The sequence below is a fragment of the Schistocerca gregaria genome, chromosome 9 (genome assembly GCF_023897955.1).
Source record: "Schistocerca gregaria isolate iqSchGreg1 chromosome 9, iqSchGreg1.2, whole genome shotgun sequence".
NCBI lineage: Eukaryota > Metazoa > Arthropoda > Insecta > Orthoptera > Acrididae > Schistocerca > Schistocerca gregaria.
The window spans coordinates 165,081,403-165,106,019 of NC_064928.1; the positions used below are offsets into that span (position 1 = coordinate 165,081,403).

Below are 24,617 nucleotides of genomic sequence, written 5' to 3' on the forward strand. Positions count from 1 at the left end.
CAACAGTTGAAAATGAAGGAGAAGACTGCCTCAGGATTTTCTGAAAATCAACATGCTATTTCCTTTGCTTTCATATCTGTCTTCACAAAGTATCTAATTTCTGCTAGAATCTCGACTTCTTCCTTTTTGACACATTACTACACAGAATAACAACAGAGTAACGTTTGCACCAGAGATGACTGGACAAAAGAATGACATAGCAAACGTTTAATCATAAAGAACAACTTATTATTACTTGGGAATCTCGTTGTGCTAGCGCTGATTCCTGGTGGTGATTCCGACTACTTTACAAGTTACCTTCGGATACTAAATAAATATTTGATATGCAATGTTTGTCTCTCCACTGCGACACAAATAGATCACACACAAAGCATGTGATCAGGAGTACCTTCTAGTGACCACATTCATTTACACTCATCAACCATTTCCCAGTCTGTTGAAGTTAGTGCCTGTGAAGAAAGTATTACTTCCACTGTTGGCTGTAAGTGACTTTGTTTCAATATTCCATGAACATTGACTAACATATGAAATGTTTGAAGGAATTGTCTTCCAAAGTCTCCTACACTTTTAACAATAATATGCTGCTTTCTTTTTCACTTTTAGATCCAGTGCAGCAGCATGATTAGAAGAGGTGATTCGGTTGCAGGTGTTCCAGAAGCTCCTGACCTTACACTGTGACATTCCTGTGGAATACTGTTCCAGTCATGATAGGGTCGTAAGGCTGGAAGCGTACACAAGAACTGTACCTGAGAAGTCGGGCAAGCAAACGTATAATTCTAAATGGACTGGAGACAGAAAAATGTGCGTCTGCCCAATATTTGATAGTTTCTTCAACGCCGATGTAGTTGTAGCTCTTTGCTTGCTGGGTCTGGGATACAAAAATACTGTTGAAGGCTTCATACTTACCATCTGATTTCTAATACACGGAAATTTCTATTATAAAAAAAACATTATTTTTTAATAAGCAATGCGATATCACTATTATTTAAAGATTCCTTTTGTTAGTGAAGAATTTTAAGAAATCTTCGCATTTTATTTTCATTGGCATCTAATATTTGATATATTTCCTAGTTACATTATTCAATAACATTACATTATCCGATAACAGTTACATAACTGGATCTCATACCATTATTCATAGAAAACACAATGCTTTGCTACCTGATGTGCAGGAAATGCATCAAAGCCTGCATATACACTCCTGGAAATGGAAAAAAGAACACATTGACACCGGTGTGTCAGACCCACCATACTTGCTCCGGACACTGCGAGACGGCTGTACAAGCAATGATCACACGCACGGCACAGCGGACACACCAGGAACCGCGGTGTTGGCCGTCGAATGGCTCTAGCTGCGCAGCATTTGTGCACCGCTGCCGTCAGTGTCAGCCAGTTTGCCGTGGCATACGGAGCTCCATCGCAGTCTTTAACACTGGTAGCATGCCGCGACAGCGTGGACGTGAACCGTATGTGCAGTTGACGGACTTTGAGCGAGGGCATATAGTGGGCATGCGGGAGGCCGGGTGGACGTACCGCCGAATTGCTCAACACGTGGGGCGTGAGGTCTCCACAGTACATCGATGTTGTCGCCAGGGGTCGGCGGAAGGTGCACGTGCCCGTCGACCTGGGACCGGACCGTAGTGACGCACGGATGCACGCCAAGACCGTAGGATCCTACGCAGTGCCGTAGGGGACCGCACCGCCACTTCCCAGCAAATTAGGGACACTGTTGCTCCTGGGGTATCGGCGAGGACCATTCGCAACCGTCTCCATGAAGCTGGGCTACGGTCCCGCACACCGTTAGGCCGTCTTCCGCTCACGCCCCAACATCGTGCAGCCCGCCTCCAGTGGTGTCGCGACAGGCGTGAACGGAGGGACAAATGGAGACGTGTCGTCTTCAGCGATGAGAGTCGCTTCTGCCTTGGTACCAATGATGGTCGTATGCGTGTTTGGCGCCGTGCAGGTAAGCGCCACAATCAGGACTGCATACGACCGAGGCACACAGGGCCAACACCCGGCATCATGGTGTGGGGAGCGATCTCCTACACTGGCCGTACACCTCTGGTGATCGTCGAGGGGACACTGAATAGTGCACGGTACATCCAAACCGTCATCGAACCCATCGTTCTACCATTCCTAGACCGGCAAGGGAACTTGCTGTTCCAACAGGACAATGCATGTCCGCATGTATCCCGTGCCACCCAACGTGCTCTGGAAGGTGTAAGTCAACTACCCTGGCCAGCAAGATCTCCGGATCTGTCCCCAATTGAGCATGTTTGGGACTGGATGAAGCGTCGTCTCATGCGGTCTGCACGTCCAGCACGAACGCTGGTCCAACTGAGGCGCCAGGTGGAAATGGCATGGCAAGCCGTTCCACAGGACTACATCCAGCATCTCTACGATCGTCTCCATGGGAGAATAGCAGCCTGCATTGCTGCGAAAGGTGGATATACACTGTACTAGTGACAACATTGTGCATGCTCTGTTGCCTGTGTCTATGTGCCTGTGGTTCTGTCAGTGTGATCATGTGATGTATCTGACCCCAGGAATGTGTCAATAAAGTTTCCCCTTCCTGGGACAATGAATTCACGGTGTTCTTATTTCAATTTCCCGGAGTGTAGAATTGTTCTGCATAATACGATAGGATTGCCGCAAGTTTTCCCAAGTGAAATTCCCTGACGTTTCGCTGCTTTCCAGACAAGTTTTAGCATTTTTTCATGACTAATTTTGAGATCTCAAGGGTAAGTAAAGACTTAAGTTGACAAAAACTGTATGGACTTCTGTACTTCTAAACGTGTGAGCAAAAAGCTTAAGTACTAACATCAACATCTTTTGTAATGAACTGTTTTAGATGGAAAACCACCCAAATAGTATACATGTTTCATTAAGACCACTGATGTGGTCTTTCCAATAAAGCGAAATGCTTTTGGTGACAAAAATACGCATTTTGTTGGAGTCCCAAGACAGATTTAAAATACCTTCACTGCTTTCAGAAATAACCTCAGAAAAAATAGGCCTCTTGAAAGAAATGTATAAGGTGGTTTAAGAGTTTTGTAAACAAACACTATAGGTAACCGCCAATAAAATACTGGTTCTACTACCTTCACTATTGTCTATCATTACCTGCAGTATTATGTCCATTAGTTTAAAGGTATCGTGTGACTTTTCTTCCAAGAAATACGTGAGTACATAGCGTACAAACTGCCAGCGACTGCCACAATTTTCTTCTTCTTATTGTCCGTGCTTTCTGATATACAGCGTGAGTCGTTAAATATAGTTACATAGAATAACTCCGAAAGTATGACGGATCGAGCGAGGTGGCGCAGTGGTTAGCACACTGGACTCGCATTCGGGAGGACGACGGTTCAATCCCGCATCCTGCCATCCTGATTTAGGTTTTCCGTGATTTCCCTAAATCATTCCCTGCAAATGCCGGGATGGTTCCTTTGAAAGAACACGGTCGACTTCCTTACCTAACCCGATGAGACCGGTGACCTCGCTGTTTGGTTTCTCCACCCAAACAATCGAATCCAAAGTATGATAGTAGCTAAAACGTGTGTGGAACAAATGTTGCATGGGACAATGGGGCCATAATATGACGTTGGTTTTTTGTTGCTAGGTGGGGTCACCTCAGAGATATGAAGGTCAACCTTTTTTTTCTAAATGAGATGCTATAGTTTCGTACTTATTTATTGAGATGAATCCAATGATGTGTAACAGTAAGGTCTTCAAATGGGATGCTATAGTCTGGTACTTATTTATCGAGACGAATCCAATGATGTGTAACAGTAAGGTCTTTGAAGGTCAACGAAGGTCAAAAAGGTGGCATCAACGTCCATTTACAGAAGGTGTTCGAAGTGATGACCACTGGCATCAATGCAGTGCTTCAATTTTCTTATCAGGGACTGAGTGGTATTCCCTACCACATCGGCACTTATCGAAGCACATGCTCTGAAAATGCTCTCTTGTATATCGTGCAAATAGTAAACATTCGCCGAATACAGTGTATCCATCTAACGTGCCATTGACATGTAAACACCATTCGACGGTTTCGCAATGCAACACTATTAGGAATGGCAAGACTAGTATCGTCAAATCAAGCGAATGTGAATGATGTATTCCTTCGAAGAACAAGTCGATATGCTTCTCATTTACAGAGAATGCCAACGAAATTCAGTGAGAGATAGAGACATACAATTGAAGATATCCTTAACGTACTCACACAACACGTCGTAAATTTAAATATGTGTATGATAAATTCAGAACAACTGCATCTTTAACGGATCGGAAATATACCCGACAAAGGAAAGCTACTAATAAGAAAACAGAAACTGGTACTCTTGCCAATGCGATTAGAGATCCTTGTGTTAGTTCGCGTCAAATTGCAAGGGAATCTGGCATAACCCAGAGTAGTGTTGTTCGTGTTTTGCATCACCATGAATATCATCTTTACCATATCAGTCTCTGCCAAGAATTAACTGTTACAGATTGTATGCGTCGCATTGAATTCTGTCGATGGGCTCAACTTCAGATTCAGAGTGATGTCACATTTATTAACTGGATTTAATTTACTGATGTGGCTACATTGACGAACCATGGAAATGTTCATTTGCATAACATGCATTATCACGCAACTGAAAATCCATATTGGCTGCGGCAAGTTGCACACCAAAAAGCATGGTAGGTGAATGTATGGTGTGGGATTATGGAGGACAGTTTTATAGGCCCTTATTTCATCGAAGGACATCTTAATGGTAGAAGCAAGAAACATTTGGTCTGTTATTGGAAGAAATACCTTTAAGAATTTGATATCAACAAAATGGGTGAGCGGCATATTTTTCGCTGATGGCTAGAAATGAGTTGCAGAAAAAATCCCATATCGCAGAGTTGATGTGTTGTGGCCCGCTCGTTCGTCAGACTTGACACCTCTGGATTTTTTCTTGAGGGGATTCGTAAAAAACATTGCTTATAAAGACGTTCCAACTATACCTGAAGATATGCAAGAGAGAATTGTCAGAGCATGTGCTTCCATAAGTGCCGATGTGATAAAGAATACCACTCACTCCATGATAAGAAGATCGCAGCACTGCATTGATACCAATGGTCATTACTTCGAATACCTTCTGTAAATGGATGTTCACGCCAACTTTTTGACTTGCATTGCCCTTCAAAGACCTTACTGTTACACATCATTGGATTCCTCTCTGTAGCCGCTGTCATAAAATAAGTACCAAACTATAGCATTCCATTAAAAAAAAATTTGACCTTCATATCTCTGAAGCGACCACACCTAGCAACAAAAAACCAACATCATATTATGGCCCCCATTTCCGCACGCAACTTCTGTCCCACAAACTTTTCAGCTCCTCTCATATTTTCAGAGTTATTCTTAATGGCAATAGTTAGTGACTCAGCCTGTATAAACTACTTTCAAAGTTCCAAAATGTATTAGTATAAATAAAATGTCTATAAAATGCCGCACTGTACAACGTACTTGCAGTGAGGCAGTCGCAATTCCTGAAATGTCGCCCATGGCCTCAGGCCCGCCAAGGAATCCCACAGTCCTGAGTCAACAGATAAACCACGAAAATCCGCCGCATTACACCGCACACAGTCAGACCCCGTCCTGTGGGCAGATCGATGAACCTAGATCCGACAGGCAGGGCCCGCGCATTAGTGGGGAACTACGGGCTGGAAGTCCATTCGTGTGGCCAGCATTCACATGTCACATACACCATGTTGATGAAACATGACACACGCAACAGATAACTTGCACAAATATTCTGAGAATCAGTACTAACGAGACTAGAGAGCATCTATAGATGATCGCTGAGCCACAGACAGGCACATAGAAAAGACAATCACACTCTCATAACTAAATTTTTGGCCTTAGTCTTTGTCAGAAGATGAGAGAGCATACACATTCACACAATCACTCAAACACAACTCACGCACACGTGACTGCTGTTTCCTGCCACGGTGTCAACAAGCTCTGAGGATCATATGCAAATAAACCACTCCTCACGCCAACCCCCCCCCCCCCCCCCCCCCCCCCCACACACACACATCTCATCGGCAGCTGCTAGGCTAGGAACACAGACTGCAAGCTGAGGGGACTGGTAGGAAGGGGAGAGGCAATAAGAATGAGGGAGTACAGAACACAGTAAACAAACAGAAATTGTGGCAACCCTGTATAAATAAAATTGTATTTATTGAAGTTTCCCTGACAGACAATATATTCCATCAATTTTTGGGTGTGTGTACAGGACACAAATATCGTCGTTAACCATAGAGCCATCTTCAAGGCGAGTTGTTGAATTTATAAAAGCCGTATTGTGTCAAGTGTTTTTAATACAATCGTCAACTGATCTTGAATACATCTGTTAGGTCAATAGCTGAAGTACTGACAAATGAAATATTTCTGTCTAGTATACGCAGCTCAAAGGTGACGAAATATGGATGTCTATTATAATATTTAATATCATTTAAAACATATGTTTAAAACAGGGAGGCAGACTTAAACCAGACACCTCACATACTGTATATAATTTCAGCAATCACAGAGTGGAATATCTTGGAAAACAGTAGCATTCATTAGTAATTTATTTATACACAAATTTTGTATATCGGTTATGTAAGGATTTATGGTGCTCCTGCAGTAATATTAACTGTACCCACATTGAAACTTCCTGGTAGATTAAAACTGTGTGCCGGACCAAGACTCGAACTTGGGACCTGTGCCTTTCGTGGGCAAGTGCTCTACCATCTGAGCTACCCAAGCACGACTCACGCCCCGTCCTCACAGCTTTACTTCTGCCAGTACCTCGTCTCCTACATTCCAAACTTAACAGAAGCTCTCCTGCGAACCTTGCAGAACTAGCACTCCTGAAGGAAAGGATATTTCGGAGACATGACTTAGCCACAGCCTGGGGGATGTTTCTAGAATGAGATTTTCACTCTGCAGCGGAGTGTGCACTGATATGAAACTTCCTGGTAGATTAAAACTGTGTGCCGGACCGAGACTCGAACTCGGGACATCACTCTGTACCCACATTTTAAAAATGCTCCTCTGTAAGTGATTTATTGAATTTAGTTATTACGCCACAGTACAAATTATCATTGTACATGTCGATTTTACAGCTTGCCTACCCATTTAATCAATACATGTATTACATTCACGTGCCGTAACATTTCTTTACACATAACAGCATGCCAAGTGGTTTGAGGGGACACGGGACCACGCCATAGGACAGAGAGATACTTATGCTGCTATACTGGCACTGTGTACAAAATATTACTGAACATCCATATTGCACGAATTGACTCGACCAACTAAGGCAGTTGTCAAGTACAGAAGAAAATAGTGTACCACTTCATTAAAATATATTTGAATGTTAGTTTCCATAAAAATAAACAAGCCTTCAAGTATTCTGTCTTTCCCATAATCAGAAACAGACAAAGAATAAAGGGTCAGTCAGATAAAGAAGAAATAAGAAAAGTGGCATCGCTAGACAAATGGCAGGGCAAGCCTGTAGTAGGAGTGGCATTCAAGCCTTTGGACTGTGTGGTGGGGCTGTGCCCTAGTAGTGTAGTGTAACACGTCTCACAGACCAGTTGGCTGCTCCACTCTCTCTCTAGTGCAGTACACGTTCACACTTAGATATTTGTCACGTATGGAAACTGCAAAATATCACTTCCAAAACCTTTATTTTGTTGAACTAGTCAGCTGAATGGGAAGTGAGCTCACACATGGAGATTACAGATATCTAGTTCTTACAGGTGATGTAATCTGAATGCCGAAGAAGCTCCTTTTAGACTGAACAGTAAGAACTGTCAATGGCCATGTATTTACATGCTGTGTACGCTACAACATATTTCAGTGCATCTTGGGATTCGCAGTCCCACCTGGCTGCTGATTCATGATTATGGCCGTGCAACAGATCTCGTACTTGTTGGCTGAATTTACTGCAATCTAAATCAGTTGTTAGTTTTCCAATTATGTTAATACACAACTCGCTTTTGATGAATTTTATGAAGTCATGCTCAGTTTCTTCTGTTGGAGTAACTTGTGACTGCAGCTCACTAGTATATCAACAATGCATGTATTTGCTGACGAGGGTCCATCCTCTGTGTTGCCACTTAGTATTACAAGCCGCATTCTATTTTTCACTTCACTTGAGTTGTTGTAAAATGCGCCCTGACCACGAATTTCCGAAAAAAGTTCTCCAGACAGTAATTAGCACATGCTATGTTGCTAACAGACTTCCAGAAAGAGTGCGATGTTCGGCAGAGTTACCCCATCATCCAAAATATGGTTTCTAAGAAGTTTGAGCACATGTGGGACATCCCAGAAAAACCACTCTCTACTCGATAGACCTAGAGGATTTCGATAGTAAGTTTCTGTTGCAAGAACTCCAAGCTCCTTCCAGACCTCTAAGCTACTGCTTCCCATCACTAATTACCGCTGTAGTTTCGATTCCAGCTGCTTCCGAATGCTTTATTATGTTCAGGAGTAACTCATTACTCACGATGCTATCGAAGTAAAAATATACAGGCTGTTTCCTTGCTGGCAACAAACGACGACAAGCCATAATGTCTCTGACTGGTCTTACAATTGGATCATCTGATGACCACATGCTATCACCAATATTCATCCAGCCGAAACATAGGACTCCTATTTTCTTTGGTGCTTGCGACAATGTCGAACGCATCTACATGGCAATTTGGATTTTTTTTTTTGTAATGGCACAACGTCGCCTTTAACTTTCTTTTAAAAGGCAACCCTAGAAGCTCATAAAAATAGGCCACGTTCGTAATGTTCCTTGCCTTATTCACACTGACACGATCAGTTCTTTTACAATGTGACAGGAATTTGCGATGTAATCATCTGTCATTCAGAAATCGATAATAAACGGCATCCGCACTTTATACCAAACATTTTTGCATTCAGCAATAGCTCGATGATTTCTGATTTTTCTGATAGTACCACAAAAAGGCCAGCAACAAGAATACCTAACAAGAAACTGCATTCTATTTATTTCAACACAGGGATCTGGGAATTTGCTTGCATTAACAATACATGTGTAGTGTGCTCGCTTCCCGTATATCTAAGAACAGATGTGCAGAACTATAGACCTATATCTCTAACGTCGATCAGTTGTAGAATTTTGGAACACGTATTATGTTCGAGTATAATGTCTTTTCTGGAGACTAGAAATCTACTCTGTAGGAATCAGCATGGGTTTCGAAAAAGACGATCGTGTGAAACCCAGCTCGCGCTATTCGTCCACGAGACTCAGAGGGCCTTAGACACGGGTTCACAGGTAGATGCCGTGTTTCTTGACTTCCGCAAGGCGTTTGACACAGTTCCCCATAGTCGTTTAATGAACAAAGTAAGAGCATACGGACTATCAGATCAATTGTGTGATTGGATTGAGGAGTTCCTAGATAACAGAACGCAGCACGTCATTCTCAATGGAGAGAAGTCTTCCGAAGTAAGAGTGATTTCAGGTGTGCCGCAGGGGAGTGTCATAGGACCGTTGCTATTCACAATATACATAAATGACCTGGTGGATGACATCGGAAGTTCACTGACGCTTTTTGCAGATGATGCTGTGGTGTATCGAGAGGTTGCAACAATGGAAAATTGTACTGAAATGCAGGAGGATCTGCAGCGAATTGACACATGGTGCACGGAATGGCAATTGAATCTCAATGTAGCGAAGTGTAATGTGATGCGAATACATAGAAAGATAGGTCCCTTATCATTTAGCTACAAAATAGCAGGTCAGCAACTGGAAGCAGTTAATTCCATAAATTATCTGGGAGTACGCATTAGGAGTGATTTAAAATGGAATGATCATATAAAGTTGATCGTCGGTAAAGCAGATGCCAGACTGAGATTCATTGGAAGAATCCTAAGGAAATGCAATCCGACAACAAAGGAAGTAGGTTACAGTACGCTTGTTCGCCCAATGCTTGAATACTGCTCAGCAGTGTGGGATCCGCACCAGGTAGGGTTGATAGAAGAGATAGAGAAGATCCAACGGAGAGCAGCGTGCTTCGTTACAGGATCATTTAGTAATTGCGAAAGCGTTACGGAGATGATAGATAAACTCCAGTGGGAGACTCTGCAGGAGAGACGCTCAGTAGCTCGGTACGGGCTTTTGTTGAAGTTTCGAGAACATACCTTCACCGAAGAGTCAAGCAGTATATTGCTCCCTCCTACGTATATCTCGCGAAGAGACCATGAGGATAAAATCAGAGAGATTAGAGCCCACACAGAAGCATACCGACAATCCTTCTTTCCACGTACAATACGAGACTGGAATAGAAGGGAGAACCGATAGAGGTACTCAGGGTACCCTCCGCCACACACCGTCAGGTGGCTTGCGGAGTACGGATGTAGATGTAGATGTAGATGTAGACGTCATACCGTTTCGTCAGCAGTCTGCGCGGGGAAACCAATATGGCATGCCCTAATAATGATATGTAAGAATGTATCGGAAACGGAGTACCACTCTGGCGCCATTGTTCACAGCAATGTACGCCTTGTTGCGCGCCAGGCATAATATAAGGGAAGAAATGGTGATGCTTTGTAGAAAGAAAACGTAAAACAACTTCTGACAAATAGTGTAGTACCGTAGTAATTCTTGGAATTAAACAATTATTTCTTTCTTGCCCACAATAACACTTATGAAGCTATTATTCTAAAACGAAATGCACCCGTAGAGTATTCATGTTTTGACAGTAAAAGAGTTAGGTGAAATACGACTTCCTCGGCTGATCTTCAGAACAGCACTGAAGACCTTGGTAAGTGCTCCCATATACACGTATATGTGATTCCCGTACGCATTCTCGCTGTTACGGCACCAGCATGATTGAATAACGTCGATCTGAGGTGGTACAAACTGCATTGTTCGACAGTATTGACAAAATTTTATCTAATGTGTCCCGCTTTTCATAAGGGTTCAAGTGGACCTTGCAGGAGGGAAAAAAACATGGCAGTTCCACCACAAAACAAAAATGAAAGCTGTTTATCAATCAGAGACTGGAATAGGGAAAGATGTGATAGGAACACTTGTTACTCATCTACTCCTTAAATAATTTTTCCCGTTATACACTTACTGGATATTACTTTATTTTTCACGGTGTAGTTTCCCGATTGCTGATGAAAATAGTATAGAGTCTTCACTTAGATATACAGAGTCTGGCGAAATACGTGACACACATAGAAGGGGAGGATGAAACGAAATGAAACTTCAGGGGCTGAGAGAGTATGCGATGTTCTCTCAGTGATTACAAGCTCGAGGCAAATGTATGAAGAACTTTACAAAATGAGTCGGCTTATCAGTCTGGCGTAGCAGCCTCTTTGGTGTGGACGCACACACTGATTCGCTTGGGGAGTGTGTCATAGAGCCGTTTCATCCTCTCTAGAGGCAATTTGGCTGTCAAGTGTTTAAACTGGTCCTGGTTGTTTCAATTTCATGTAAATAAACTACAGAAATTTTACTGGCCCATAAAGTTCTTTTCATACAAGTGATATATCCTGCTGTATCAGGGGAAGGAAGGGAACCAGCAGAAAAATTCTCCTACTAGAGCATGAAATAAGTGATTTAAAAAATTCTGACTAAAAATTGGGCATCAGCAGCTTCCCCAGCACCTTTGAAAACTTTCCCAACAATATGGGAATGCGAACATATTCACACTTTTTATGTTGAGATGGAAGGACACAGACGGTACGAAAGAGATGGAAAATTAATAAATAATGGAAGATAGAAGTCTGTGGTTGTGGTATAAAAAGGGCGAAGGAGAGAACGCTAGTGTGAGAGAAAGAGAGGTGGATGAAGACAACAGTACTGGGAGCCAAAGAGAGAGAAGATATTGATGACCAGTGAGAGGCAGCGGGAGTAGAAGAGAAAGAGAAATGGATAGAGATAGAAGCAGTGGGAGCAAAAGAGAGAGACAGTGGAAATGAAAGATATAGAGTGTAGCCCACACACAGTCTTGGAGGCCCTGGACCCTCCCAATCGGTGAACTTTACCACACAGCTACATGGGAGGGGGCATTTTGGATCGACATTTTAAACACGTGAGTCTAGGGATAAAATAAGTTGGAGGCCGCATCTCCCCGCCTCCCCCCCCCCCCCCCCCACCCCCACTGCCGCCCGAATTTTTGCGTTGCCTAGATACGGTGCCAGGCAGTGGCAGTGGTAAGAAAGACAAAAGGAGACAGTGTAAGAGAGAGAGAAGGCTGTGGCAGTGGTATATACTGTAAATCAATGGGATAAAAAAAAGTGCTGACAGATATGAAAATTACCGAACAATTAGTTTAATAAGTCATGGATGCAAAATACTAACGTGAATTCTTTACAGACGAATGGAAAAACAAACTGGTAGAAGCCGACCTTGGGGAAGATCAGTTTGGTTTCCGTAGAAATATTGGAACATGTGAGGCAATACTGACCTTATGACTTATCTTAGAAGCTAGATTAAGGAAAGGCAAACCTACGTTTCTAGCATTTGTAGACTTAGAGAAAGGTTTCGACAATCTTGACTGGAATACTCTCTTTCAAATTCTAAAGGTGGCAGGGGTAAAATACAGGGAGCGAAAGGCTATTTACAATTTGTACAGAAACCAGATGGCAGAGTCGAGAGGCATGAAAGGGAAGCGGTGGTTGGGAAGGGAGTCAGACAGGGTTGTAGCCTCTCCCCGATGTTATTCAATCTGTATATTGAGCAAGCAGTGATGGAAACAAAAGAAATATTCGTAGTAGGTATTAAAATCCACATAGAAGAAATAAAAAGTTTGAGGTTCACCGATGACATTGTAATTCTGTCAGAGACAGCAATGGACTTGGAAGGCCAGTTGAACGGAATGGACAGTGTCATGAAAGGAGGATATAAGATGAACACCAACAAAAGCAATATTAGGATAATGGAATGTAGTTGAATTAAGTCGGGTGATGCTGAAGGAATTAGATTAGGAAATGAGACACTTAAAGTCGTAAAGGAGTTTTGCTATTTGGGGAGCAAAATAACTGATGATGGTCAAAGTAGAGAGGATATAAAATGTAGACTGGTAATGGCAAGGAAAGCGATTCTAAAGAAGAGAAATTTGTTAACATCAAGTATTGATTTAAGTGTCAGGAAGTTGTTTCTGAAAGTATTTGTATTGAGCATAACCATGTATGGAAGTGAAAGATGGACAATAACAAGAAGAGAAAAGAAGAGAATAGAAGCTCTGGAGATGTGGTGCTACAGAAGAATGCTGAAGATTAGATGGGTAGATCACATAACTAATGAGGAGGTATTGAATAGGATTGGGGAGAAGAGAAGTTTGTGGCACAGCTTGACTAGAAGAAGGGATCGGTTGGTAGGACATGTTCTGAGGCATCAAGGGATCACCAATTTAGTATTGGAGTGCAGTGTGGAGTGTAAAAATTGTAGAGGGAGACCAAGAGATGAACACACTAAACAGATTCAGAAGTATGTAGGTTGCAGTAGGTACTGGGAGATGAAGAAGCTTGCACAGGATATAGTATCATGGAGAGCTGCATCAAACCAGTCTCAGGACTGAAGACCACAACAACAAAAAGAAAGTAGTTGGAGAGAGTCATTACACAGACTGTGGCAGTGAGATGAAGAGGCTGAGTATGGTAGATTAACTACAAAGAGATATGGGGTAAAAGGATTTACAATTATCTGTATTTAAAGAATGCAAATATGTATACATGCCAAAATTTCTGGTGAGGTGGGAGGAATGGGAACTGAGCGATCTGGTTCCCCACTTCTTATCAGTCTTTTAAAGAGGAGAATATTCACCTATTTTTCGCTCCAAAAGACGCATTTCCCACTGGTTATGTATTTACTTTTACCTCATTTCGTTTCAGACACTTACACAAACCTGTTCCATCTGCTTGTCTATGTATTTTTTGGACTCTGTATCTCACTTGGTACAAACGGAACTCTTATAGAATAACTTTGTTGTCTATCTGTCTGTCTGTCTGCCCGACTGTGCAAACCCCTTTTTCTCAGGAATGGGTAAACGTACCATGATGAAATTTATACCACATACTACAGTCTATAGTCTTGTGGCACCTTAATAAAGGTTAGCATCTAAGACAATACAATCACAGTTACTGCCATTTAAGTAACATGTTTTGATACTCGCCAATTCACTCATGAATAGGTACCACCACCTGCTTAATGGCATACTGGTCAGCAATAATGAAGATTCTGCATGGCATGGATTTGACAAGTCACTGCCAGGTTTACTGAGGTGTGTGGCAATAGATGACTAATCATTTCTCACACAATTCTCTTAAATTGTGGGCCAGTGGTTTGTGAGAACACAGCTGGTGCCCAATAGCATCCGTGATGTGTTCCACTGGGTATAGATTAATCAAATCTGATTGATAAGACATCAACCCAGGTTCACTATCACGTTCATCCAACCAGTGTAGTGTGCCTGTGCCCTGGTGACACTAACAGTTAGTTATCCTGCTGAAAGATGCTGTTACTGTCGAGCAAAACTTCGATCATAAAGGGGTCCTGCTGAGCAACAATACTTTTCATGTAATCCACATTTATCACATTCCACTTTACTACTGTTACAACTAACATGGAAGACACGCCGAATGTCCCCTACAGCATAATACTGCCCCCACTGTCCATAATCTGTGGTGAAATGCATTTCTGAACATGAGCATTGAACAGGCATAACACGACATAATTTATCCAACCAGGTGATGCATTACCAGAAATAAAGCAAAGTAGTGTGGTATGAATGGCTGGGAGACCCCAAAGGGCACGTTCAACCACCTAATTCAAAAATATCAACAGGACACGGAGCATCCAGACAGCCATCAACCTTGATGATCCCATGTCACTGAAATAATAACTGATTTTGTTGTTGTGTGAACTCAGGAATACATGTGGGCCATGTGCTGCAGAGCCCTACATTCTCAATATGTGCCAAATGGGTGCTACCAATCACTTCTGCCGGCACTGACACTGTACTATTGTCATCAGATCTGAAACAGATCAACATCTATCCTGTGTTACAAAGTTGCTGAGCCTCTGAGCTCCTTGAGGCACAGACTTCCTGTTGCAGAAACTTCAAGAAAGAACTAAAGGGCACAACATAAAGCATACACATGATGTAATGATGTAGTTGCTATAACAAGACACATGTATTTTTTTTTATGACACCAACCAAAAACATAGATATAGTACACAGCAGAGAGCTTAATATAAACATTTCACTTCAACACTTCCCCTAAATGTTTATCTTGCTAAATGCAGTACTTAACACATTCCAATCAATGATCTTAAATATTTAAACCGGACATGTGGCAATAGTTTGGTGAGAATATCTGTAGCTTGCTGATTGCCTGGTACATGTTCAATGGCTAGCTGGCCTTCTTGAATCTTCTCATGGATGTAGTGCATGTGAACATCAATATGCTTTGACCTCTTGTGAAATTCAGGATTTTGGCCAGTTTGATAGCACCTGCATTATCAACAAGAAGAACAGGAACACTCTCCAGTGGTGAAATTTCTTCATATAGCTTAGATAGCCATATTCCTTCTCTTGCCCTTTCAATGGCAGCTACATAATCTGTCTCTGTTGTTGACAGTGATATGCAATGTTGCCACCTACTAGCCCAGGTAACTGCTCCTCCACAAAATCTTGCAACCACTCCACTAACTGAGCATCGGGTTGCTGGATCACTGGCATAATCAGCATCAGTATACAGAGTCTTACAAAAAGGTATGGCCAAACTTTCAGGAAACATTCCTCACACATAAAGAAAGAAAATACGTTATGTGGATGTGTGTCCGGAAACGCTTACTTTCCATGTTAGAGCTCATTTTATTACTTCTCTTCAAATCACATTAATCATGGAATGGAAACACACAGCAACAGAACGTACCAGCATGACTTCAAACACTTTGTTACAGGAAATGTTCAAAATGTCCTCTGTTAGCGAGGATACGTGCATCCACCCTCCGTCGCATGGAATCCCTGATGCGCTTATACAGCCCTGGAGAATGGTGTATTGTATCACAGTCATCCACAATACGAGTACGAAGAGTCTCTACATTTGGTACCGGGGTTGCTTGGACAAGAGCTTTCAAATGCACCTATAAATGAAAGTGAAGAGGGTTGAGGTCAAGAGAGCGTGGAGGCCATGGAATTGGTCTGCCTCTACCAATCCATCAGTCACCGAATCTGTTGTTGAGAAGTGTACGAACACTTCAACTGAAATGTGGAGGAGCTCCATCGTGCATGAACCACATGTTGTGTCGTACTTGTAAAGGCACATGTTCTAGCAGCACAGGTAGAGTATCCCGTATGAAATCATGATAACGTGCTCCACTGAGCGTAGGTGGAAGAACATGGGGCCCAATCATGACATCACCAACAATGTCTGCCCAAACATTCACAGAAAATCTGTGTTGATGACGTGATTGCACAATTGAGTGCAGACTCTCATCAGCCCACACGTGTTGATTGTGAAAATTTACAATTTCATCACGTTGGAATGAAGCTTCATCCGTAAAAAGAACATTTGCACTGAAATGAGGATTGACACATTGTTGGATGAACCATTCGCAGAAGTGTACCTGTGAAGGCCAATCAGCTGCTGATAGTGCCTGCACACGCTGTACGTGGTACAGAAACAACTGGTTCTCTCGTAGCATTCTCCATTCAGTGACGTGGTCAACGTTACCTTGTACAGCAGCAACTTCTCTGACGCTGACGTTAGGGTTATCGTCAACTGCATGAAGAACTGCCTCATCCATTGCAGGTGTCCTTGTCGTTCTAGGTCTTCCCCAGTCACGAGTCATAGGCTGGAATATTCCGTGCTCCCTAAGACGCTAATCAATTGGTTTGAACGTCTTCCTGTTAGGACACCTTCATTCTGGAAATCTGTCTCGATACAAATGTACCACGCCATGGCTATTGCCCTTGCTGATCGATACATCAAATGGGCATCTGGCATCTCCGCATTTGTAAACATTGCACTGACTGCAAAACCACGTTCGTGATGAACACTAACCTGCTGATGCTACGTACTGATGTGCTTGATGCTAGTATTGTAGAGCAATGAGTCGCATCTCAACACAAGCATTGAAGTCAACATTACCTTCCTTCAATTGGGCCAACTGGCGGTGAACCGAGGAAGTACAGTAAATACTGATGAAACTAAAATGAGCTCTAACATGGAATTTAAGCATTTCCGGACACATGTCCACATAACATCTTTTCTTTATTTGTGTGTGAGGAATGTTTCCTGTAAGTTTGGCCATACCTTTTTGTAACACCCTGTATATCTCCAGTCTCCTGTTTGCATCATATTTTATGGCCAATGACGCTGAACCTTTTATATACTTAAGGATTCTTTTTATCACAGACCAGTCATTTTCTCGAGGATTCTCTAAAAATTTTGACACATAGCTCACTGCTTCTCAATATAGAGCATTAGTTGGTTTATCACTGGTTAACTCATTGGGCTGCAGATACTGCTCAATTGGAGTTGACACAGGATTTGCCTCTGCCATGTTAAACCATAGAAGAATATCTTTAGCATAACTTTCTTGATTAATCTCTATTGATCCATTATCATGACATACAATACTAATATTTAAGAAATATCATACTGGCTCAACAGTAATTTTAAACTCATCATCAATATCCTTCTTCTTACTTGCAGATATTAATCCATCATCACCATACAGAACTACCATCAACTTGTCATTGCAGTTTTCTTGATAGAGCGAACACAGATCTGCCTTACTTTCCACAAGCCCAAGATTTATTAGGAAGTCCTTGAACCATTGGTTCCAGCACTTTGGAGATTGTTTTAGTCCATATAAACTTTTATGAAGTTTGCATATCCAATCAATTCCATCTCAAATCTCTCAGGCTACTCCATATATATCTCTTTTTTTAAGCCAATCAAAAGATAAAATTTTACATCGAATTGTGCCAACTGAAGTTGCTCACTAGCAGAAACACTCAAAATTGCTCTAATTGAATCATATCTAGCAACAGGACTGAACGTTTCATTATAGTCAATACCTTTTTGTTGACAAAATCCGTGAACCACTAGTCTTGCTTTATAGCAATCAATTCTAGCATCAGCCTTACGCTTGATTCCATAAAGCAACAGTTTGTAATAGGCTTATGGCCTGGTGGCAGATGTTCCAAAGTCCACACAGCATTTTCTTTCAACAAAGTCATTTCTTCCTCCATTACTCTTCTACATTGTTCGTGGTCTACAGAATTAATAGCCTCTGTATAATTCTGTGGCTCATTTATTTCAGCCAGCATGATTTCAATAAGGTGCCCTGGTTTCTTCTGTGTTGCCTATTTATCTCTTCTCTTTCACTAGAAGCTGGCCGCGGTGGTCTCGCAGTTCTAGGCGCGCAGTCTGGAACCGTGCAACTGCTACGGTCGCAGGTTCGAATCCTGCCTTGGGCATGGATGTGTGTGATGTCCTTAGGTTAGTTAGGTTTAAGTAGTTCTAAGTTCTAGGGGACTGATGAACACATCAGTTGAGTCCCATTGTGCTCAGAGCCATTTGAACCATTTTTTCACTAGAACTTTTTTTTGTACGTTCCTTAAACACACTTGCATCTTCATGATTCTTCAATTCTTCCTTACTTCTTTCACTTGGGAGTAACACCATTGCCTTACCAGTGTTCTCAGGTTCAAAAACAACATCCTTACTACAAATAATCTGTTGAATCCACAATCTAAAGCCATCAATGCCTTTAGAATAACCAGCGAAGATGCCTGGTTTTCCTTTTGGATCCCATTTCTTTTGCTTTTCCTTTGGATTATGAACAAAACACTTCACCCCAAAAATATGAAGTTTGTTTAGCTGTATTGTCATTTCAATGAATATCTCATAAGGTGTTTTGCCATCCACACAACTTGTACCAGTCCTGTTTAACACACAAACAGCTGTGTTTACTGCTTCTGCCCACAAAAACTTGGGCAGGCCCTGAGCTAGCAGCATGGTTTGAGCTAGTTCCACAACTGTTCTGTTAGTGCACTCAGCACATCCACTCTGCTCTGGAGTAAAAGGATTTGTGATGACGAGTTGTATGCCATTCAATTTAATCAAAGCTTTAACTTCAGTATTATCAAATTCCAGTCCACCATCACATTGAAATGCTTTTGGTAGTTGACCACAAACTTTTTTCACAATGCTCACCATTTCCGCAACCTTCTCTGTAGTCTCAGACTTCTGCTTGAGAAAATACATCATGTGTAATCTTGAAAAGCCACAAGTGAAGCAAAGAAAATATTCTGCTCCTCCCAGCGATTTACACTCCATAGGTCGACACAGATCAGCAAGAATCTCTCCTCCAACTTGTGTGGCACACTGCTGCCATAACTGAAAACTGCTGTGATGTTGCTTCTCCTTAACACATGCTTCACAAAATTCTTCACCAAAATCTTCAACACCATGCTGCTTCAAGAATTGTTGGACATGACATTCCCAACCTCTATGCATTTACATATGTCTGCCTATGTCAGTATAATGTGTGTGTGTGTGTGTGTGTGTGTGTGTGTGTGTGTGTGTGTGTGTGTGTGTATACCTGTCCTTTTTTTCCCCCTAAGGTAAGTCCCTCCGCTCCCGGGATTGGAATGACTCCTTACCCTCTCCCTTAAAACCCACATCCTTTCATCTTTCCCACTCCTTCCTTCTTTCCTGATGAAGCAACCTTGTGTTGCAAAAGCTTGAAATTTGTGTGTTTTTTATTGTGTCTATCTACCAACGCTTCTCATTTGGTAAGTTACAGCATCTTTGTTTTTTGTATATATTTTTCCCACGTGAAATGTTTCCCTCTATTACAACTACACAATAAGAATCATGAATCTCATTTTACCATCTGCTATTGGATAGTGGATTGCTCACCATTATCCATCGCCATTGCATGTTTGGCACCCAGAGGATCATACAATCTAATTTTAGATTTTTTTCTCGAGAAGTTGAAAAACTGCTTACTGCTAGGATGTAGGTGAAACAGCAGGAAGCTGCCTGCAGCTCTTACTGATGTTCTCCCTCTATAAGCATGTATGTAACTGTAGAGAGTTGGAGTTATGATGAAAGGGGTGGTGAGTGTTAGGACATGTGTCTTACCGAATGTCTCAATAGCTTGTGCTTCACAAACAATAAACTTGGTTACAAACAATCACAATCATTTTGAAGGATATTAATTTGAGATGTCAAATATGTGTGCTCCATTTAGAATATTTGAGTGAGTAATTATATACACATCGCTAACATTTGAGCATATCTGTCATATTGTACATCTCAGTAGTCATTGAAACTCATGTGGTTTTCACAAGAGGTGAGAACTTGTGGATTTGATGTTTTCATCTGAAGATCAATGGAAGAGAAGGAATACTCTTAATGATAATACTTCAACAGTGGCTGAACATTTGCTTTGTGAATACTGCATTCATTCATGTCCTGACAACAGGGTGCGCAGATGAATAGAAACTGAGCACCATGCAATTATTATGAACTGTGCATATCTGGACCTACGTATATGCTTAAATAGTGCAACATCATATGTATCAGGGAAGACGATTACTGGTTATAAATTTTTTTAGGACAGAACAACAATTAAAGTTAACTTGTAAATGGCTATAGACTGTGAAGAGTAAGCCCACTTTCTCATATGCTTCTTCCAGTCTTGATAGATGAATAATTTTACCACAGGTATGTGTCAGTATTTTGATATGTTGCATTTCCCTAACTAATTACAGGTATGCGTTCTAATGGTGGGACAGGAGGACTTGGCTGTGACACAGCAGTACAGACAAGTCAACATTACAGATTCCAGTCAACAGATGTGGTGTACTGTGTATATGGACATATAATTGGATATCCTGCTGGGCCAATTACAATGATAAGCTGCAAAACAAGCCATGCACAAAATAAAAAACAAGAGGTACAATAAACTGTGTAATACCTTTTCAATTCACTGTCACTGCTTGTTGACTCCACTTCATGACTGAGCTCCTGAAAGAAGGAAGGATTAAGAACATGTATAATAAATAATAATAATAATAATAATAATAATAATAATAATCCTGATAATGAGAAAAGTGTATTGATAAGTCCACTCCATAAGAAAAGAGATAAAACTGATGCATTATAGAGGGATTTCACTTCTTCCTATCCTACACAAAATTTCTATCTCACTGTCACATGTACCTCTCCTCACTCATTTCTATGGCAGAAGAGGTAAAAACCTCATTGTATGCAGATGATCTTTTTATTTGGATTTCATTAGCAAACAATAAAATCAATCATCAAATAAGTTGAACTAGATCTTTGCCCAGAACAAACTACAGTTCTAAAACTATGTTAAGCCATCAAAAAATTTACTGTAATAGTTTGTACCATTGTAGATTTTTTTTAAACTTGTACCTCAGTGTACCATATGTTTCTCTTTAAAATTCTGTAAGAACCAGTTCTGGATCTCACAATCAGTTCAATTACTAAACACAAAATAGTACAACATCTAAGGTAAAACTCTGGGGAGAGATTTTGGAACATTCTGAAACTAAAACAGGAGTGAAACATGGTGCTATATTTTAGACAAAGTAATACAAGAGTAGTGAAAGCTACAATAAGAGTTTAAAATTGATGAAACAATCAAATCAGAAAGAGCCACTAACAGAATACATTGATTACCTTTTATATGTCAGGATATTCAAACAGCACAAGACAAGCAGTTATCCTGTTTTTCTCAACAACCTGGCACTCAACATTCTAAAAACCACACATGGCCCTATGTCCCTCTCCATCTGCACTTTCCTTTCTGTTTGCCCCCTCCTCCCGTTTCCATATATCTTATATGATCTACCTTCTTAGAACGCGGCATTGTGCAGCTGCTGACTCATGCATCTCTCCCCTCCTGCCTCACACTATTGTGCTATGCCATCCTTGCCTTATGTGCCCTTAGATATGCCTTCCCCATATGCAACAGCTCAGGTAACTGCTTTCAATAATCAGTATAGCCGTAGCCACAGGAGTGTATGTTCGGGTGACCATGTGATTGCGTGTGTGAAAGTGTGTACTTGCTGCTAGAAGTAGAGCCAGAATACGAAAGGTAAATTATTAGATGCATCTATGTGCTACACTACTGTAAGTTTGCAGTCACATTTAATTAATTTTACATACTGATAGTAGGTTTCCTGAGCGTTTATTTCTGTAAGATTTTCTGTGACCACTCTTAAAGGTGATTTGTCACTCAGCTCATTTTATTTGGTAATTACTTCCTTTTGATGTCTGGTAATGAAATCTAAATAACAAGGTCATCTGCATAAAGTGCAGTTTTTTCCTCTCCTGTTGTAGATACAAATCACAGGATGGCACTGATTAAAGCATGTTGGACTGGTCGCAGAACTTTGAGGAACTCTATTCTTTGATTTATTAGACTTAAATAACATGTTGACTGCTGCACACTTAGTGATGCATGTTTCACCACCTAGCGAGGCTCATGGTAACAGGGATGAGACTTTCATGTGTCCAGTTGCAGCCACAATATAGTCAACATGTTAATGTGCTATTTATCTTAGTTGCCCATGAACTTCCTTGTGTGAAGTCACATAGGCAGTAGAAAGTTTTACCAGACATGTTTAAGTTTTGTAGTTGTTCTACAAATTTTGCTCACCAAATATTTAAAAGCATCTTCAAAATAAACAAATAATTCTAGTGAAGTTTTCTTATTACTCAAAGTGGATTTTACTTCTTGTGAGCGGTTTATAATATTATTGGTGGTACAACAGAATTTTCTTTACCCTTGTTGGTTCACACATACAATATTCTCTGTTTCAAGGTACAATGCTTATCAAGAATTTATTATCTTCTCCATGATTTTAGCAAAAATGATTGTTAAAGACATGGGTTTGTAATTGCAAAAATTATTTGTTGGTTTTCTTACTTTTTAATATTTGTTCAATGATGGTCTTTTTCTGTATGGTAATTAAGAGTTACTTTCAGTTTCAGTAATGTTTATGCTGCAATTATACATTTTAAGAACACAGACATGATGTTATCTAGTCACGATTTTTTTCTGTCCTCTGAACTTGAAATTGTTTGTGTAAATTGTTCTATAGTAAAAATATCATTAAATAATTTATTAGGCACATCTAAACCTGCTTTTCTGTGTAAAAGTTTCATTGCTTTTTATTTATTTTTAAACTCTTTAAATATATGTTTACACTGAGAATATAATTTATTGAAGTCTTCTGCTATATTGTGATCTGAATATAACGTGTTGGTAGTATCAGGGACCTTTATTGGTTCTTGTTTTTTATATGAATATTTGTTTTCAAGTTTTCCAATGGATTTATGGATTTCACCATTGTCTTTTTTGCAACCTAAATTTTTAACAAATCTGCTGGTCAAAAATAAGGAAACACCAAAACCACAACACAATACAATGTCTAATACAGTGTAGGAAAACCACTGGCACTGAAAACAGCTTCCATCATCTCACAATCAGAATGGATAAATGCTGGTCCTGTATGGTTTTCAGTGGAATGTTACATGATTCTTCCTGCAAAATAATGGCAATTTCAGGTAATGATGATAGAAGTGGATAATGATCATGCACTATTCTCTCCAAAGTAGACCACAAAAACTCAATAATATTGATATCTGATGACTGTGGTGGCCAAAGGAGATGCAACAATTCATTCTTGTGCTCACAAAACCAGACATGGATGAAGTGAGCTGAGTGAATAGTGTCCCTGTTCCCTTGACATGTACCATTGCACAATGGGATGGCCCTGAGTAGTCAAAAGGTCATGTAATCCTTGGCTGTAATGTGGCATAGAAGAGCAATTGTGGGGCCCGTGGAAACCATAAGGCAGCCCAGATCATCTCCAAACTTCTTTCATGTTTCACTTTCAGGGTGCAAACTCTGCCAGAAGTTGGGAACAGTTTGAAATGAGACTCATTTGATCAAATTACTGTCTTCCATTTTCCCCAGTCCAGGTTTAACGACTTTAGCATCACATTTTCCTGTTACGGGCACTTGAAATCACTGATGTGTGGTTCTGGAAATCCTGTTCACTCTACAATTTCCAGCTTACTGGTCTCCCTTTGTGTTGTTTTGGAGCTGATGGGGTTTGCAAGTGGGATACTTAGTTCTTCAGTGACTTTTTCAGCTGTCTGCATTTTCTGTTGTTGTCATAATCTTCTTCGATGATTGACTATTATGATCACTGAACACACTCTTTTGCCCATGTTGTGTCTTAGAGGATGATGTTTTTCTGCTTTCCCAGTACGCAGTAAAGATATTTGATATGGTGTGTCTTAAAGCATCAAACAATCTTGCTCCCTTTGTTATGGAAGCATTGACCATAGAAGTACCAACAATTTGCCCACATTTGAATTTATTTAACTCCAATGTAACCCACTCTCAATTATGGAGAACACTGTACTGACCTTAACTGACACTTGCAACTTATTGAGGGCATTCCATAGGTACTGTTCATGGTAAAATACAGCTGTGCTACCTGCAGGCTTGACTCGCATTGCATTTCTGTTCAAGCATACATATCTTGCAGTG

The 24,617-nt window shown here is 40.9% G+C and overlaps 1 protein-coding gene across 3 annotated transcripts in view; it reads right to left on the reverse strand.

Annotated features, from left to right (window-relative positions):
* LOC126292258 (zinc finger protein 501-like) overlaps positions 1–24,617 on the reverse strand; it is a 146,357-nt gene that overhangs the window by 19,274 nt on the left and 102,466 nt on the right. For all 3 annotated transcript variants that reach the window (XM_049986157.1, XM_049986155.1, XM_049986156.1), the window contains exon 6: positions 21,003–21,052. In XM_049986157.1, the coding sequence (XP_049842114.1) occupies positions 21,003–21,052 (50 nt within the window). The remainder of the gene's footprint in view (positions 1–21,002; positions 21,053–24,617) is intronic.